At 37.2% G+C, this 20474-nt stretch overlaps 1 protein-coding gene across 1 annotated transcript in view; it reads left to right on the plus strand.

Annotated features, from left to right (window-relative positions):
* Window positions 1-20474, plus strand: part of poe (E3 ubiquitin-protein ligase-like protein poe) — a 797274-nt gene that overhangs the window by 599174 nt on the left and 177626 nt on the right. The window contains exons 57-58 of the mRNA XM_067137373.2: window positions 7000-7263; window positions 11997-12247. Of these exons, the coding sequence (XP_066993474.2) occupies window positions 7000-7263; window positions 11997-12247 (515 nt within the window). The remainder of the gene's footprint in view (window positions 1-6999; window positions 7264-11996; window positions 12248-20474) is intronic.

A 20474-nucleotide genomic window follows, 5' to 3' on the forward strand; every position in this document is an offset into this window, starting at 1 on the left:
TTGAACATCTTCTCAATGTAAAAGGAAATCATCCTGGTGGTGTTTCAAATAGCCAAGCTCATGGGGCGGAGGAAAATGATGTTGGTGAAATTATGCTTGAGGAAGTGGAAAGGATGGTAAATAAACTCCATTGTCATAAGGCAGCAGGAATAGATGAAATTAGACCTGAAATGGTGAAGTATAGTGGGAAGGCAGGGATGAAATGGCTTCATAGAGTAGTAAAATTAGCGTGGAGTGTTGGTAAGGTACCGTCAGATTGGACAAAAGCAGTAATTGCACCTATCTATAAGCAAGGGAACAGGAAGGATTGCAACAACTATTGAAGTATGTCATCGATTAGTATACCAGGCAAAGTATTCACTGGCATCTTGGAAGGGAGGGTGCGATCAGTTGTGGAGAGGAAGTTGGATGAAAACCAGTGTGGTTTCAGACCACAGAGAGGCTGTCAGGATCAGATTTTCAGTATGCCCCAGGTAATTGAAAAATGCTACGAGAGAATAGGCAGTTGTATTTATGTTTTGTAGATCTAGAGAAAGCATATGACAGGATACCGGGGGAAAAGATGTTCACTATACTGGGGGGGACTATGGAATTAAAGGTAGATTATTAAAATTAATCAAAGGCATTTATGTTGACAATTGGGCTTCAGTGAGAATTGATGGTAGAATGAGTTCTTGGTTCAGGGTACTTACAGGGGTTAGACAAGGCTGTAATCTTTCACCTTTGCTGTTCATAGTTTACATGGATCATCTGTTGAAAGGTATAAAATGGCAGGGAGGGATTCAGTTCGGTGGAAATGTAGTAAGCAGTTTGGCCTATGCTGACGACTTGGTCTTAATGGCAGACTGTGGCGAAAGCGTGCAGTCTAATATCTTGGAACTTGAAAATAGGTGCAATGAGTATGGTATGAAAATTAGTCTCTCGAAGACTAAATTGATGTCAGTAGGTAAGAAATTCAACAGAATTGAATGTCAGATTGGTGATACAAAGCTAGAACAGGTCGATAATTTCAAGTATTTAGGTTGTGTGTTCTCCCAGGATGGTAATATAGTGAGATTGAATCAAGGTGTAGTAAAGCTAATGCAGTGAGCTCGCAGTTGCGATCAGCAGTATTCTGTAAGAAGGAAGTCAGCTCCCAGACGAAACTATCTATACATCGGTCTGTTTTCAGGCCAACTTTGCTTTATGGGAGCGAAAGCTGGGTGGACTCAGGATATCTTATTGATAAGTTAGAAGTAACAGACATGAAAGTAGCAAGAATGGTTGCTGGTACAAACAGGTGGGGACAATGGCAGGAGGGTACTCAGAATGAGGAGATAGAGGCTAATTTAGGAATGAACTCGATGGATGAGGCTGTACACATAAACCGGCTTCGTTGGTGGGGTCGTGTGAGGCGAATGGAGGATAGGTTACCTAGGAGAATAATGGACTCTGCTATGGAGGGTAAGAGAAGTAGAGGGAGACCAAGACGACGATGGTTAGACTCGGTTTCTAACGATTTAAAGATAAGAGGTATAGAACTAAATGAGGCCACAACACTAGTTGCAAATCGAAGATTGTGGCGACGTTTAGTAAATTCTCAGAGGCTTGCAGACTGAACGCTGAAAGGCATAACAGACTATAGTGATAATGTATGTATGTAATATAACAAATTTAAATGTATAATAAGATGACAGTTGGTATAAACAACAGTATTATGTATCACCAGTAAATTAACAACAACAACAATGTAACAAGAATGCAGCAATAACTGGCAAGGTTTGGCTACAGAGTTAGCAAGAAGAAAGGCATTGGTTGGAAGGATGGAAGTAAATGGAAACCTGGGAAGGACTTGAAGGAATATTTTAATTTTGTGTTTGAAGGATGCAAATGGTTTGAATATCATTTATCGGGCAGTGATTTACCAAGAGTAGGGAGGCAGTGGAAGATAGAGCATTGTTGTAAGATTAAGCCCTGACAGGGCACGTGAATAATTTGGTTTCGGGAAGGGGGGGGGGGGGGGTGTACAGGGAATTGGTACAGCCGTTGATTATTTTATGTAGGTAACAAAGATTGGTGAACTGTAAACCGCTTCTCAAGTATACCTAGGTATAGTGGACTGAACACAGCTGACGGCTACACTGCCACCTAAATAATAGATGTTAGATCTAGGTGAACTCTTAAAAATAGGATTGCGAGTCATAACAATGAAAGTGAAAAGTTAGATACTGGTACTATTTAGTTGAGATATATTTGTGATAGATGAGGACCAAATGGGGGAACAAAAGTCAATAATGGGGAGAACATAGGAGACAAAGTATTATGTTAAGGCGTTAATATAATTAATTTCAATCCCCTGCCGGTGGGGGACACAGATGAAAAATACACCTATGGAATCCCCTGCCTGTCGTAAGAGGCGATTAACCCTTACCCCTCGAATTAATGTTCTATGTGTTGTCTCTACTACTCGTATTTTAAGTGTGAATTTCTGTCTTATATGACCTGTACTGATCTTTCACAATTTTGGAGATAGCACTTGCTCTTACATGATGTATTTAGGCTGTAAATGTTTACAGCAAGCTATACTGGAGTGAATGAAAGCAATATGTGCAATTTAAACATGTTTTTATATTTTTATTATTATTACTATTGTTATCCCATACCAATTGGTTTCGTTAGTAATTTCACTGAACAAATTATCAGTAAAAAAACAATTGTAAAACTCTAATTCAGTCTCTGGTCTCGTACTGTGCGGAGGTTTATAGCCTGAAATTGTGTAAACGGCTATTTCTTGAAATTGGGATCTGTTGATATATAATTGCACCAGCCATCAGCATCAGCTACGTGTTGGGTTTCCGTACACAAGCCGGCCCTCGCCAGTTCACTTGTAGGCGCCGTTAAATGCTATCAGACATATTCATTAGGGTACAAGGAATGAGTAGAGGAGACAAAATACTGGGTTTTTTGAACTATTGTATATAACATATACAACAGTGAACAGTACACTGTGTATGACTAGGAGAGCACATGGCGACCATGTTTGTTTATTATCGCTCGAGCCTTCGCATGCGTTAGTGGACTGAACACAACTGACGGCTACACTGCCACCTAAATAATAGATTTTTGACTGTCGGATAGTATCTGGGTATTACAGAGTTCCACGCTGAACAGTGTATTTCGTCTGCTAAAAGATGGCAAGAGAGACATTTCTCATGGTTGATCCGTATTGAAACTGACTATAAGCAAATTATCACAAAAATAATTTATTCTATCATCACCACCTATTCAATACAAGCCACGTGCTACATGGATGAAATCTACATAATACTATGTACACTTCTCAGGGACATGTTTCGCCCCTTGTTAAGGGCATCATCAGCCTGTAGATAACCTTAAGCTCAAAAGTTTCTAACATTATCTATTCATACATGGATCACAATGAAAATTACATTACACATCAAAAACATCTTAAAAGTTAACATGCTACAATTATGATATTAAAAAATGCCACATTACACATTATGAGTATTGAGAATAGATAGTGTCTATACTGGTTATTTTTGTTAGTGATGCTCTTTTTAGATTCTACAAAAGTCCAGAGCTAGAATGGATCCTCTTCATAATAACTTGCAGATCATTGGGATAGCAATAGCGTTGAGTAAAGAGTGTAATCTTCTTTGGGTACATAAGTTCCAAATGTTCTGTACCTGAACTTCATAAAATCAATGTCAGTTAATTATAAACAACAGCTGGATATTTAGGAATAAATTAGACAAGATTGAGTGGTGTTATTAAAATGTTAACTGATTGTATGTTTTCTGTCGCGTAAAGCGGTGTCACAATTCCAAGTTGAGGCTGCTGCTTAATTGTGAAATTGTGTTCTTGACATTACGAACAGTCATGTGTGAATAGTCCTACTTGTAGATGTGAATATTAGCCTTTGAGAGGGATATTGTCTGTAATGAATTAAAAGAGAAGTTAAAATTAGTATTTGAAGCACGCGTATTGACAAACTTCGAGTAGTTAATATGTCAATTGCCAAGGTAGTGCTAGGTAGATCTGACTGTTCCAGCAGCTCCTGCCTGACTAACGTTTCTATTCCTGGTGTTATACTCCTGCGGTAAAGGAGGGGTGGGGTGTGGAGGGAGAGAGGGGTTTCGTTGATCCTTAAGTGCCTGTGCTGTTACTGGTGGGCTGTTGGTAGGGGTGGTGTGAGGAGACCTAACGTTTGGCTTGGTTGATGAAATATTTGAATGAGAGGATTTTAAAAGATTTGGGATTTTATTCTGGTATGAATTCACGATATGTATTAATTTGGGTGTTAATTCATATAAAAGATTTTTATATCCTGTTACCTCATTTAAATTATGATATATTATACGTTTGGTCAAAAAAGATTTGTAAATTTTCTATTTCGTTCATTAACTTTCCTTTACTGATACATTTAATAATAGTAAGATTCTTCTCTATAGTTGTAAAGTGTTGTCCTGTCTCAGTCATGTGCTGGCTCATGGCCGAGTACTTATTATGTTTAAAGGCGTTGTAGTGTTCCATGTATCTCGCGGAAAAGCTCCTCCCAGTCTGACCAACATATGAAAATCCATACTGTGAACATGTTAATCTATATACACCACACCTTGATTAAATGTTGCTATTGTAATTGACTTTATTGTGGTCAAGAAATATGTTTTGATTGGTGTTGACCGTCTTGAAAACTATATTAATATTGTGCTTCTTTAGGGTATTAGTGATCTGGTGGATGGCAGGGTTATTCAAAGTAAATGTAGCGATTTTGGTTTTTTTAGGCTTGTCTGGGATAAGGTTTTTGGATAATTTAGTTTATACTTTGTTGATTAGACGATTGACCATGTCAACTTTGAAATAGTTGATTTTGGCAAGATTTCTTATATAATTCAATTCAGCCTTAAAGTTGTTAGAAGAAAGAGGGATTTTCAGAGCTCTATAGAATGAGGCTTTTTTTTTTTTTTTGGCCTTAGGGTGTAGGGAGGTATTTTTAATTGTAGTGGGAGAGTGTGTAGGTTTTCTAAAGATACAAAAATCAAATGCATTATGAAAACATGTGACCATTATGCCTAAAACGTTTACGGAATTATTAATCTCGTCGTCTTAATGTTGTTATTCTTCTGGTGTTTCAAGATGTATGTATTTTGTAAGAAATGCGCGACTATTCAATATCAATGTAAGGAAAGTTTTGTATAAATCTGAAAAGGGTAAAAGTGAAGTGAAAGCTGGAGGTTGCACATGAAATGACCATTTTATGTTTACGAAGTACACCCACTATTGCTGCAAAACTTGAGCTCGCCGATCTGCACTGACAGATTTCTCACATTGAGAGAATATAATATTTCTACCACTTGTAAAAATTCCATGAAATTAAGTAACATCTGTGAAAATGAGTGAAAATTTTCCTTATGTACCGGAACTATACCGAGTGGTTCACCAGCCCCTTATTTCTTTTGGAGGTAGGTAACCCAACTAACACATATATCATAGTCATCCGAAAAACATTAGTACCTGCTCCTTTATGGATTTAGTACAACAATACCATTTATATACAGTAATGCTCGCGAATATGGTAGAAATCAATAGCGGCAGTGTTACTTCTATTTAATAAATATTGAATGTGTAAAACGATCGCAGCTGCGAAGAACGCTATCTTACGTATGGACAGGAATATTGTCCGTAAGGACTACAACATGCTAGCTGTGCACCACGGCTCGCAGTATCTAAGGTGGCTGAATCACGCATCACTGATATTGTATCAGCCAAGCTGTCTGTTAGTAGGTTTGATTAACGGGGTGGTGCATTTTTTTATTAACGCCATTTACAGGGACTGTAACATGGCCCCATGTCATCCTGTTCCCAAGAGGGAATTTTTATTTGGTCCTGAAAAGGGCCGATTTTTATCCGATATTACGCAGCCAGGTTGGACTACGACATCTTGGTCTGTAGGTAGGAAGTAGGGTACCTGCATATTTAGTATAACAAGTGTTCGAAATGTTGACCACCTTGGTTTATGCAGATTTCAGCACGAAGTTTTAAAGCCATTCTTGCACGTTCTAATATATCTGGTGTAACAGCTTGGCATGCCTCGATAATCAGTTGCTGAAGGTGAACAGGATCTTCAGGCTCTTGTGCATACCCACTACCTGCTTTAAGTGACCCCGCATGAAGAAGTCAAGTGGTGTTAGATCGGAAGATCTGGCGGGCCAGTGAACGGGTCCGCCCCTTCCTATCCATTTGTTTGGGTATGAAGCATGAAGATGGTTCCTGACGACTACTGATCCGTGAGGTGGATCCCCATCCTATTGAAACCACATTCATAATCGCTCGTGCAGTGGCACGTTCTCCAGCAACTGTGGGAGTTCATTTTTAAGAAAATTAAGGTAACATGCTCCCATTAGATGTTCATCGAAGAAATATGGTCTGATGAGATAGTCACCCAAGATCCCACACCAGACATTTACTCCCCACTGCACTTAAAATGGACCCTGTCTTACGCAATAGGGATTCTCCGCGCTCCAATAGGGCATATTGTTTCGAGCTGTCAGTGGAGAGATGGCATGGCAGTAGATGGCAGTAGACCAATAAGTTTGAGTGGCGTTTTTGAAAGTAGGAAAGTTCACAGTGTAAAGATAGTTGGATTTCAAGAGGACAAAGGGGGCACATATTTATTTATAGAAAGTGGAGTTATGTATTTGAATAATTTACCCAGGGAGGTATTCATTAAATTTTGAAATTCTGTCATTATTTAAGAAAAGACTAGGTACGCAATTGATAGGCAGTCTGCCACTTGGGTAACAGCCCTAAACGTTTATGATTTGTGATTGATTGATTGATTGATTGATTGATTGATTGATTGATTGATTGATTGATTGATTGATTGATTGATTGATTGAAATTCACGGATTTGTGTTTCCTCTTTTTGGAGGAAATATGAGATTTTGTGTGTATTTTCAAGAGTGTGATGCTTTAGTGTGGATGTTCTCTCGTCTCCAGTGTGTCCGTCAGTGTTGTTCTGCTGGTGGCTACGAAGCACTCTCTCCTCATGGAATTTCTCTCCCATACGATTCCTTGGTGGAATTGATTGAACATCTTAAAGCATGTGTGGAAGTGGCTACAAGTCGTACTGGTAACTGGCAGCGGTTCTGTCTGCGTGAGGACACAGTATTATCATTCTTGCTCCAAGTTAGTTGTCTTCTGGATGAGGGAGTGTCGCCTACCATCCTACAGCTTCTTCAGTGTGCCATATGTGCTTCCAAGGTGAGTAAAACTTTTTAGACACCAGGATATAAATTTGTAATGGCCTGCCAACTTTCCCAATTTAGGTCGGAGACTCCCGATTTTCGACAGTTTTCCCTGCCTCCTGATTATTCTATTATTTCTCCCGATTTTAGCTTATTGTTTGGTGAACTTCGAACATTTGTTTTTAAAATCCTGCCATTTCAGCATTGTACGCCAGTGGCTGGATGTCCTTCGCTCATTGGCTCTTTCAAATGAAATATCGGCGTTTATTAATGCGAGAAATGCGTTCAGGAGTGTGATGGTTATTGAAACCTGTAAATCGCGAAGCGTATGTCGATTGTCAATCTCGTTCTCGCGTGCTATGTTCGCTTACGTTCACATCAGTCTAGTCAATTCTAGAAGCTAGTCGCTAGATTTGCAGTGTGTTTTAGTAATTTAGTGACAGAATTTCAAAGATAGCGACTAGTGACTTTTCTAGATTTTAGGAGCCATTTGGAGACAATTGTGGTAAATTTTAATTTATTACTTGATAAAAATAGCTTTGCACTTCGCATAATCGCATGGGCGCATGATGCAATATATTAATCTGTGCATTTGCCAAGTAATGATATCTTAAGTGCATGACTGATTCACACATGTGGAGCGTGAGTTCATACTATTTTCGGATGGCTTATCAGAGTTACATGTTACAAATTTTTGTAATATATTTTAAACTGGCTTATCAGAGACCGATCATCTCACTCTCATACATTTTTAGCCTTGAAGCCTCGTATAGCAACAGTCGGGGTTTTTTAAGACAATAAGTGTTATATACCATAGTACTCCTTGTATTGCGCAAGACTTGTCGAATAAACAGCTTTGATCAATTCTATCTCCTGATTTTCATATCAAAATCTCCTGATTTTTGGTTTTGTTTTTTTTTAAGTTGGTTGGATGATTATGTATTGTTGACAATTGCTACGCACGCATGTAAAAACTATACACAAAAGGACAGTTACCTGCTCATACAATAGATACTAGATTTTTAAGCTAAACCTATTAGTTTGCATTCAAATTTAAAATTGTTTAAAACAATTATTAAGGAATGAAAGTACTTTATAAAACAGAATTCTCGTTTCTGTGCTCACTTTTATATGTGCATGGGGACTCGCCCCTTTTTCTCCATTCCTTCCATATTTGCACTGAGAATTGTAGTAAATAACTAATACTGTTTGTTATGAAGAGACTTTTAATTTTTATAAATTTATTTCATTAACTGAAGTTGGCACTTTCCCAGCCTACTTCTGATTGTCAGTTGAAGTGTGCTAGAGAGAGAGAGAGATTTGAAAGTGCAAGATCCAGTTGAACGCATGTAACAGTTATGTTCGTCATCAAGTTATGTGATATCGCATAATTAAGACATATCAAGTTCAATAAAGTACTGAAGGGACCAAGTTCTTTACTTCAAGGTCAATCAAAAACACTGTTATTGTTGTTCTAACGTAGGGCTTTATTGGGCAGTAACTCCAATACAAAATTGATATCTCTAGATAACAGTAATATACAAATAACATTAATAAAGTACAGATGTATTACGGAATAGAGTTCTGTTTCATCTTGTGTTTGGCTGTCCAGTATAGGTCTGGTAAATTGCCTTGTTTTTGTTTTCTAATGCAGTCTGTTGTAACTTCCCTTCCCTGGTAGAGTATAACTCCCCCCCAACAAGAAAAAATGGTCTGAATTCAACTATGCCTACTGCATTATCGACAATTCACTATTGCATATTTCTGTGGCAGTTGGTAGTATGGTGTGATGTGTATGAACGAAGAGGCGTGTACATCAAGACGAACACAAGCTTCCATAATACCAATATAATGGTCCGTTATTGGACATTATAAATTTTAGGTTCCCTATAGGAATCAACATCCACACAAGCTTCCAGTCGCCGAGAGCGAAACGGCTTTTACAGTGCCTGCGATTAGTAGCGCTCTATGAGAGACACCATGGGATAACGGAACCCATGGTTCTGGCTTGCCTATGATTAGTACCCACTGTATGAAGAACACCACGGGATAGTACGAGTCCCTGTGGTTAGTACACTTATGTGATGAACACCATAGGTTTGCGTTGCCTGTAAATGGTGTCGCAATGTGTGAAACACCGAAGGTGTGTAATACATGTGCGAATTTCATTATCTTTGAGTAGTACCATAATGTGTGAAATACCACGAGTCTACGCTACTTTTGATAAGTACCGCAACATGACAAATACCATGGTTGTACTTTTCTAGCGATAAATACCATTGTGAGGGCTGCTGACTTGGATTTTTGACCCCAATCGACTATAAGTATCATTGATTTAGTATTGTGCTATAGAAGCAGTCCCTTGGTCAGTAATACTATTGTTCTACACCCGCTTCTGTGCATGTGAGGCACTGTAAGTCGCTCCCACTGATCGTTTTTTTAAATTCAAATCCATCCATTTATTCTTCGTCCTCACATTTTGAAATGTGGTCAGTGGATGTCTGGGCTTTTAATTTGCCATTTCATTTCATACCATTAAGGCCAGATGACCTCGATGTTAGGCCCCTTTGAACAACAAGCATCATCATCATCAGTTGAAACAAGTGTGAAGAGAATAATATTGATGGGAAAGTGTTGAGATGTTCATTTGTTTTCAATATGGAACCTTGAAAGAGTTGAAAGAGCAGAAGCAAAGAAATAGAATAGAGCTGAGTTATAGATGGGAGGAGGAAGAGAACGGAGGTATAGTGTGAGGTAAGGTGCCGCTGAGGGATGTGGAATAGTGGCTGATTGCTGGAGGGAATTTGGAGAAAAATAAAAAAGGGTGTTTAGATTACTTAATTTCTTTTTATTGAATTTTTTTTGACATCTCATTTAGGTTGAAATTTGGATTAAAGTATTGATCCAAGTGGATGAATCAATTTTCAGCAGAGAGGCCTTATTAACCATTTTTAAGATTTTCAGATCTTGATCAGTATTTGTAAATTTATGGTTTAAGTCCATCATATGTTTTCCCATAGCTCAAAATCCATTATATTTACATGAATTTGCATGTTCTAAGTACTCCATTTCGAAGTTTCTACCTATTTTTACGGTATAGGTGGACGAATAGCTACTACATTTAAGCATATAAACACCTGATCTCTAGAAATTATTATTGAGTTCGTGTTTTGTGGAATTGGTGCATTATTGTAGTCTCTTTTAAGAGATATGTTTGTATCATGTTTTTTTGAAAATATTTAAAATCTAGTGTATCTGTGGATTATTAAAAGTGAAAGTGGAAAGTGAGGTTTTGTTAGTTTTTTTCTTCTTTTGCAAGGGTAGTGGAAAGTCAGTGTCTGACTTTATTTATTATTGTTTTAATGTAATGTTTATTACATCTGTTGGCCTTGGCTATGTTTCTAATGGTGTGTAATTCATGTATAAGATATTTTTTTAACATTGGGATATTGAATGTACGATGAACCATGCTGTAGTATGCAGCACATTTGGTGACTTGTGGATGTAAAGAGTCTTGATGAATGGTATTTATGGTTTGTGGAGGTTTTCTATAAATTTTGCAGCTAAGGGAATTATGGTATCTTAAGATTAAGTCTAAAAATTGATTTTAAGTTCAGGTTCTGACTCTAGAGTGAATTTTATATTGTCCCCACTCTGGCAAACTAATGAATGTGCAAATTGTCAAAAAATTAGGAGAATTGAAAGAAGTTGTGATTACTCATGTCAAACCAATTTTTATATTTTATGATTCATTTTATGTGTTAGCTATACAGAATGAGCTGAAGATGTGATAATTTGTCAGAGGGTAGACATTATATAAATAAAGAACTAGTTCGTCACTTTCGCTAGTTTGCCATAGTGGGGACGATATATGGATCAAGTGTGTTTTAAGTTTGAAAGGGTGGTGGTAGCGTTAACTAAATTCTCATCCATCATAACTATAGTATCATTTATGTATTTAGCCCAAAATTGCATGTTGTTGAAAATATTACTGTTAACAATTCCAGTATGTTCTAAATTATCAAGGTAGATTTCTCCTAAAATGCCTGAGGCAGGTTACACCATCACTAGACCATTTTGTTGGTATACTGTATAGTGTTGTTAAAACTAAAATAATTTTTAATGAAAACAAATTTTAAAATAGAAGTAAATTCAAGAATTTCAAGTTTACTTGTCAGATTCTGTTGTATAATGGAACAAACTTCAGATATGGGGATACTGGGATATATGTTAATGATATTGAATGAATGGATGGAGTTATGTTTAATTTTAAAAAGGTTGATTTTGTCAACTAGTTCTGTAATGTTTCTAATAGATTTGTTGCCTCTTGTTTTACATTATATTGCTCTTCAATACGGAATAATGTGAAATTTATTACCTGTTTCTAAGGGCTGTGTTGCAAAATGCATCCAGCTGACTATACAAAGCCAAACATAGCCAAGGTGGACTTCCTTATATTTCAAGTCTCCAGGGATGTAATAGTATTTTGTTGTTCATTTGTACAATGTCTTGCACACATATTTTGAGTTGTCTTCAAAGACTTATTATTACATTTGTGACTTATCAGCAAGTTGACTTGGTTTGTGGCCAATATTTGAAAATCTCCATTTATAAGTAGTGCAATTTTTTTTTTTTTTTTTTTTTTTTTTTTTTTTTTTTTTTTTTTTTTTTTTTTGTGTGTGTAATGTGTGCAGTGATAGTATTCTCTTGTTCAATTTTTTGTCCTATATGTACCTACATACCTTGCAGAGCTCTGGGAGTGGCAGTACTCCAGCTGGATCCAACAGTGGAACAAGCCAGGCTCGTAAAGAACGTGAAAAATCGGACGATTCAGATACAGAAGCACGCTTTGAAGAAGCCCAGTGTGCCACACTTGTTGCACAGATCAATCGTCAAGTGTCGCATGATCTGTTAGCACGCTTTATCAGGACCTTCTTACTGGAAACTAATGCCACCGCAGTACGTTGGCAGGCTCATGCTCTTGTGCTTGCCATATACAAGTGAGTTCAAATTATCTTTTCTCAATCTTCAAAATATATAAAATATACCATATATTTTATTTTTTAATACCAATTCCTTCACACACCTTTCCATTGAGATTACCCCAAAGATAAAAGTCACGCAGGTTTTAAATCAGGTTATCCAGTGTACTACACACCAGCCCATAACTGATTCCACAGACATTAAGGCCAGAAAGACTAGTAATGTGAGGATGTTGCAGAGTCCTGCTGAAAATAACCTTCATAGCTCTTTTCTTCCTTCATCTTGAGTAAGTTCCTAAAAAGAAAGTGCACAAGAATATTTTCAACAATCCTTTGGAGTCAATTATATTTCTGCTTGCATCCCCTAAAATTCAAAATCAGGCAAATATGGGGGCAAAATATACAGATATTTATTTTATATGATTAGGACTCTGGAAGTAAATTTATACAAATTGTTAGGCTGTCCGCACACGAGACAACTTGAAAGCAATTCAACAGCAATACGATATCCCCTCCCTGTCACATCCTATGTAAAAGAGTGGGGACCCAGCAGCAGAGCAATATGAAACCAGTTCAACAGCGACTGGTGCAATCCGAGCAACCCGGGCGACCTGCTGTGAAGCACGACCTGAGCAACTTGTTCTCATATAGCTTGTTGATAAGTAGGTGTTTAATGCAAAATTTGTGCATACTTTGGAAAAACACTGTTTTATATGATTTCATTCTCAAGCGAATATTCCCGACAAGACGTGACAGACAGAGCATGGCATCAGGTGGCAGCAAAAGTCATTTTGTCGGGTATGTAGTGGTATTTTATTATAATAATTTACGTACTACATTATAGAAGTAATGTAATATTATTATTATTATTATTATTATTATTATTATTATTATTATTATTATTATTATTATTCTTTCGAATGGGCCACCAGAGGACCACTTGCCGATTTCAATTCCTTCTTCTTTGTTCTTTCCTTTTCTTCCAGTACGCTTTCATCTGTTCACTATGTTTCTTCTTTCTGTCTTCAGACCACTTTGAACCAGTCTTTTTTACTTTCCTACCTTGGAATCCTTCTATTTTCAATACTTTTTCCCGAAAGCCTTCTCTATTATTTATTTCTTCTGTTGTTATATTGTTTTTTTCTAAATCCTTTCTTACTTCATTGACCCAGCTTGTCATTGATTTCTTACCCCACAAATATCTGAAAATCTTACTGGTTAATCTCCTGTCTTGCATTCGATATAAATGTCCAAAAAACATAAGTCTCCTTTTCCTCATTACATCTGATATATTTTCTATTTTTTTTTATATATTTCAGCATTACTTTGTGATTTCCAATCTTCTGCTGTGTTTTGTGGGCCTAATATTTTCCTCATGATTCGCCTTTCTAGTATTTCTAGTTTATCTAAATTATAGTTTAATGCCAGACATTCGCTTGCATATAGGCATTCTGGCTTCACTACTGTGTTGTAATGCCTTAGTTTTGCATTTTTGGATAGGCATCTTTTATTGTAGATATTTTTGGTGACACCATAAGGTCTCTCCATTTTATGTACTCTCTCCTCTACTGCAGACTTTTCTAAACCATTTTCTTGGATTATTTCCCCAAGATATTTGAATTTTTTTTACCCTCTCTATGTGGCCAATATCTGTTTTCAGAAATTTTGGTGCATCCCAAATATTTGTTAAAAATTTTGTTTTTTCTGCAGAAATTCTCGTATCAGAAACATACATATTGTACACAGTTATAATTACTACATTACATTTGCCCAAAACTTGGCCACTTCCAAGGTGTTTTTTGATGCTTCATATAGATCTTCTGTGCAGGAGGTTTTACATAGTCATCGACATTGGAGCATATGTTGGACGGTCTGGTCGTCTCTGCAGTCACATTGGACTTTTTCTTGATCTGTGTAGCCCCTTCTTGCCAAATTAACCTTGGATCTGCCAACTCCAGATCTCAGTCTATTCAGGGACTTCTAAATAATCCATTCTTCGTTGTGGCCAGGAGGTATCCAGCCAGGGGGAAGGTAGGATGTAGCCCTCCATAATTGCAACCTGGCTTTTTCAGTAGTGGTTCTAAGTTACTTCGAGGTTTTGAGAAAACTCTTCCTTGACTTTAATCGTTGCAGATGTGGTTCATGCCCATATAGAGGATGGGTCCTTTCCCATTCCACTGTCTTTCTTTCCTTGTTTGCAGCTATTTCTCTTCGAATAGAAGGAGGCGCTGTTCTGGCAAGGTGGTAGGGCCATTCGACTGGAGTGGATTTCAAGCAACCTGTTATAACTCTGCAAGTGTTGTTGGGAGCTGTATCCACCTGTTCGGCATATGTTGAATTATACCAAACAGGACACGCATACTCTGCCGCAGAATAGCATAGTGCCATTGCAGAAGTTCGGATGGTTTCAGGTTTGCTACCCCACTGTGATCCGGCTAGTTTCCGTAGAAGATTGTTCCTGGTGGAGACTTTCGATTTGCAGTTCATGCAGTGCTTCTTGAAAAGTGTCACTCCTAGATATTTTGGAGACTCGCAGTGTTCCAGTTCGACCCCTGACCATACTATCTTTAACTTCAAATCAAATCAAAATCTCTTTATTTGCAAATGAGGTGTCTACCTCGGTGGCAAATGGTACACTAAAATACGTTATTGTCAAGCACTAAATATTAAATTAACAAGAGAAGAAAATTTTCCTATAATACAATATTATACAATTCACGCTAGCAATTTTTTCTATTAAACACATACTTCATCCTTAATAAATTTATATTGTTTACAAAATTCTACTTATAATATCTCCTGTACTACTTACAAATATAGTCAACTGATATACAGTATGTGGAATTACTTCAAATGATACTATACAACTGGTATAAGATTAAACTTTACATTGCATTTATTTACTTTTTTTTTTTTTTTGTTTTTTTTTTAACCCATTCTGGAACCTAAGTAGCATAACGACCTGCTGCGTCTTAACCAGAGCCCCTTTTGCCACCACTTTTCAGAGTTTTCAGAGTTCCTGAAGGGCCTTCACAGCTACCGTAGCGGTCCCAGGGCCCTCGAAGTCACCACTGTACTTCGCCTCTACAGGCAGTCCCCTACTTTGGCTGTCCAAACTCCTTAGACCAGGGGATGGAATTAATTTATTCACACACCTTTTTTTATTTACAATAACCTGCACTGGTCGAATGCCCTCTAACACTTCATTTATTTTCTCTGTTGCTGTTGATTCTCTTCTTGAATATCTGTACAGATTTTGGAAAAGGATCAAACACTACCCCTGGTAAACTGTTCCACTCCTTCACACCCTTCCCAACGAATGAAAATTTACCCCAATCGCTTCTGCTAAAATTCCTTCTAATTTTATATTTGTGGTCTGTCCTGCCGATATAATTATTTTCCAACTGAAGCCTCTCACGGATATCTCCCCATGCTTTATCTCTTGTATAGGCTGTATATAATCCTATAAGTCTAGTTTTCTCCCTTCTCTTAAAGTTTCCCACCCAAGTTCCTTTAACATTTCTGATACACTACTCTTTCTCCTGAAATCACCTGTTACAAATCTTGCTGCTTTTCTCTGCACACTATCTATTTCTTTTATTAGGTATTCTTGGTGAGGATCCCAAACACTGTTTGCATATTCCAATAATGGACGAACCATACTTACGTAACATTTTTCTTTTAATTCTTTATTGCATCCTTTAAGTAGCCTCATTGCGACATGTAACGATCTGTATGCTTTCCCAACAATGTCATCAACATGACCCTTCCAGTGCAAATTACATTCAAATCTCACACCTAAGTATTTACACTTGCCATCTTTTGGGATAACTACATCATCCAAAGTATATTCAGATTCAGTTTCCAAGCTCCTGTTTGTAAAAATGTAACAGTTGATTTGCCTGCATTAACCTTCATATTATTTTCTTCAACCCATTGTTGGATACTTTCAAGGTCCCTTTGTAATTCTGAACAATCCTCAATGTTATTTATTTCCCTATAAACAATTATGTCATCTGCATATAATCTTATTTTTGATGTTATATTGTTCCTTAAATCATTTGCGTATATTAAGAAAAGTAACGGACCGATTATACTAAACTTTCTCTTCCTGCGGTACATTATTTCCTACTTTGACTTTCTGAACCCTTGAATTTAGAAATGTTTTTATCCAACGTGTAACCCTTACATCCAATCCTATTCCCTCCAATTTTTTAAATAATATTCCATGTTCCACTCTATCAAAGGCTTTGGAAAGATCTATGGCTATGCAATCTAACTGACCTCCTGAATCCAACTGATCTGATATGTCCTGCTGAAATCCTACCAGTTGTGCCTCACAAGAAAATTTCTTTCTAAATCCATACTGGCTCCTCATGAACCAATTTTTATCATCACATATCCCTCTGATGTACTTTGATATTAAACTCTCCAGTATTTTACAAACTATACTGGTCAGGCTGATTGGTCTATAGTTCTCTGGTTTCCTTTTATCACCCTTTCCTTTATAAATTGGTATTATTATAGATTCCTTCCATTCCTTTGGTATTACACTATTATTTATGACATAGTCAAAAGATAAATTTTAAATAAGGCACTATGTACCACCCCATTGTCTTTAACACCTCCCCAGTAATTTGATCACTTCCTGCTGCTTTTCCTTGCTGAAGCAGTTGGATTTCTCTGAAAATATCGTCATTTGTGAATGAGAAGCTTCTTGTTTCCCTCTGTGTCTCTCCCTCTCTATCTTCTGTTTCAGTTTCCAACTCCTGACAATCATCTACTGAATCTCTGAATTCCCTACTAAATAGGTTTGCTTTCTCAGTATCTGTTAAATAGTGTTCACCCCCTTCTCCCACCATTGTAGGAATTTGGATTCCTTTTCCTTTTTGATTCCTGATATATGAATACAGCTTTTTCCTTTTCTGGTCATTACCCTCTTGAAGTATGCCATTCATATAAATCTCTTTTGCTTCCTTTTTCACTCTATTCAGTTTCCTCATTAGCTGTTTTCTAGTTTCTGTACTCTCCCTACCCTCTTCGATTTTCCTCTTTACTATTCTACATTTTCTTTTTAATTTTCTTATTTCCCTTGTATAATAAACAGGGTCTGAGGTCATTTTACCCTTCTTAACAGGTACAAATCTCTTCTCTCCTTCCCAAATGATTCCTTTAAATTTAGCCCAAAGTGTATCCACATTACTTCCTTCATTTATCCAACAACTGAATTGTGATTTAAGGTAAGTACCAAATTCATCAACTTTAGTTTTTCTGTACAATTTCTTGTCTTGTGTAACCCTCTTATTAAGCCTTTTTTGTACGAGTCCTACATCCATTATTACAGCCTTATGTTCTCCTATTCCTTCAATTACCTCAGTTTTATCAACAATTTCCCATGGTTTAACCAAGAATACATCTAGTAAGTTATTGAGACGAGTCAGTTCTTGTACTACTTGCGTAAATCCTCCCTCCCAAATTAACTTATTTGCCAGTTTCTGTTCATGGGCTTCACTTGCAGCTCCATCCCATTAAACTTCAGGCAAATTTAGATCTCCTCCAATTATTACCATATTATTATTGTTTTTATGAGTATAATCTATTATTTTCTCAAATATTTCCATGTCTGTTTCCTCTCTTCCAGGCCTGTATGTTCCTATAATTCCCACCTCCTTCATATTATCACAAACTAATTTTATCCCTAATATTTCATCCCTTTCATTGGTAAACCATTCATGTGAACAATAAGTTTCCTTCACCAGAATAAACACCCCCCTCCCTTTTTATCTCCTCGGTCTTTACGATAGACTGTGTACCCTTCTGGAAATACTTTTCTATTAGATTTTAGTAGATTTAGATTTATTATTTTTCTTTAGATCTACAGTAATAATACCCATTTGATCCGTTATAAAGAAAAATAACAATGTCCAGCCTAAGCCAAATTACATACTACTAACTTGGTGGACCCTACACAGGCGGAATACCGGGCAACCATGCAAGGTTCCACCCCTAGCTAAATCTGTTAAGCTGCCTCTAACATGGACGGATGACCGGCTCACATGCTAGGGCACCCCCTATCTCTAAATTAAGCCTATAACTAATTACAACATTAAATCTATACTAATCTATCTTAAGCTGCCTCTAACATGGACGGATGACCAGCTCACATGCTAGGGCACCCCCTACGTCTAAATTAAGCCTATAACTAATTACAACATTAAATCTGTACTAGTTCTAAATCTATACTAATCTATCCTAAGCTGCCTCTAACATGGACGGATGACCAGCTCACATGCTAGGGCACCCCCTACATCTGAATTAAGCCTATAACTAATTACAACATTAAATCTATACTAATTCTATCCTAGTACCTCTTATCATTCACTAATAAATCAAAACCAATACTGTCTCAATATACATAAATACACCTTCACTTGCATAAATACCCTCTAAACTTCGCTATCTTTCCTAATATCCATAAATACACCTTCACTTGAAAAAATACCCTCTAAACTTCGCTATCTCTTTTAATATCCATCCATCGAACTCAACAATCATTCACTTCATTTCCATGCCACATATCATTACATATCTACCTCTTATCATAAAGACACCTTTACTAGAATAAATACCCACTAAACTTCGCTATCTTTCTTATCATCCATTCGCCACCATGCCCCTGCTGAACATACACACAAACCTTTGCACATTCCATTCCTCCTACATTTCCTCTACTAGTCTCTCTCAGGGTTGCTGATTCCATGCTTCAGCGGTATTATGAATGTCACAGACCCCATACACGCTAACCTTAGCACATTCCATTCCTACTACATTTCCTCTACTTGACTCCCTCGTGGTTGCTGATTCCATACTTCCGTTACACTCACATTCTGCTAATACGTACTTTAACCATTACAATGCCCTTCGAACTCAACAATCCATCCATCTTATATCTCAAGACACCATTATATGAATAAGTGCCATACAATTACAGTACACTTAAAAACACCTTATCACCTCGCTACCTCTCTTATCATTCATCCATCATATATCTATTATCATCACCTTTCATATTTAACACTTCAATTCCAGTAGATACCATCCAACCTCCTTTATAACTCCAAACTCGTAACAATTACACTACACATATAGACATCATTACTTGAGTAAGTACCATCTAAACTTCGCTACCTCTCTTATCATCCATCCATCTAAACTCTGATCCAACTTCTAAACATCAATACATATCTACCTCTTATCATTCTTCACTTGAATAAATACCCTCTAAGCTTCACTACCTCTCTTATCATCCATCCATCGCACTCCACAATCATTCTCTTCAATTCCATACCACATATCCTTACATATATACCTCTTATCATTAACTAATAAATCACTCACCAATACGATCTCCGTCATGCCATCACTTGAATAAATACCATACACTTGGTCTATCCATCTTCTACCTAAAGACACCATCACTTCAATTACAATTATACTACACATACAGGCACCATTACTTGAGTAAATACACACATACAAACACCACCATAACTACGCTTCTGTCCTCCATCATAGGCAAACTATGTTACTTACTACTGTTACTTGACTTTTTACTTCTCGTAATTATTCCTTCCATTTTTCCTTTTTTGTCCCATAGGTCCTTCAAACTCAAGCTTCTCCCTTTGATCACGGCACTTCTTACTTCTGCTTCCTCCCTCAAACCATTATTCTCGCTCCGATTCTGTCCGCTTGTCTTCCCCTGTGGTTCTTTTTCTTCCCTCGCGCAGACTTCCGACACTAATTCGTCCATTAAATTCCTGACTACTTCCATCCTTCTTGCATTTACTTTTTCTTCAGCTCTTTTCATGATCTCTTCCCAGGAACCCCATCTACTCAGTGTTCCTTCATTTACAGTATGTACATCAGCCCTGGTAGTTTCTTCTTGCCTCGAACTGTCAGCCCTGCTAGTTTCTTCTTGCCTCAAACTCTCATCCATTAATTTCAGTTTCGATATTGTCCACTTACGGGTCCAATTCCTGTCGCTCACCACGAGTATCTGACCACTAATATACGCTTTCAATCCCTGAATTTTTGCTTTCACAAGATGTTTTTTAAGAATTTTAAAATTTCTACTCTCTTCTCTTCCGAAATCTCTCTTAATTCTAATGTTCTCACACTGTAGATTACCAGCGTTCCTTATCACTATGTCTGCCATCAATGAAGATAGCAGCGACACTTTTATGGG

This window comes from Anabrus simplex, chromosome 1, assembly GCF_040414725.1.
Source record: "Anabrus simplex isolate iqAnaSimp1 chromosome 1, ASM4041472v1, whole genome shotgun sequence".
NCBI lineage: Eukaryota > Metazoa > Arthropoda > Insecta > Orthoptera > Tettigoniidae > Anabrus > Anabrus simplex.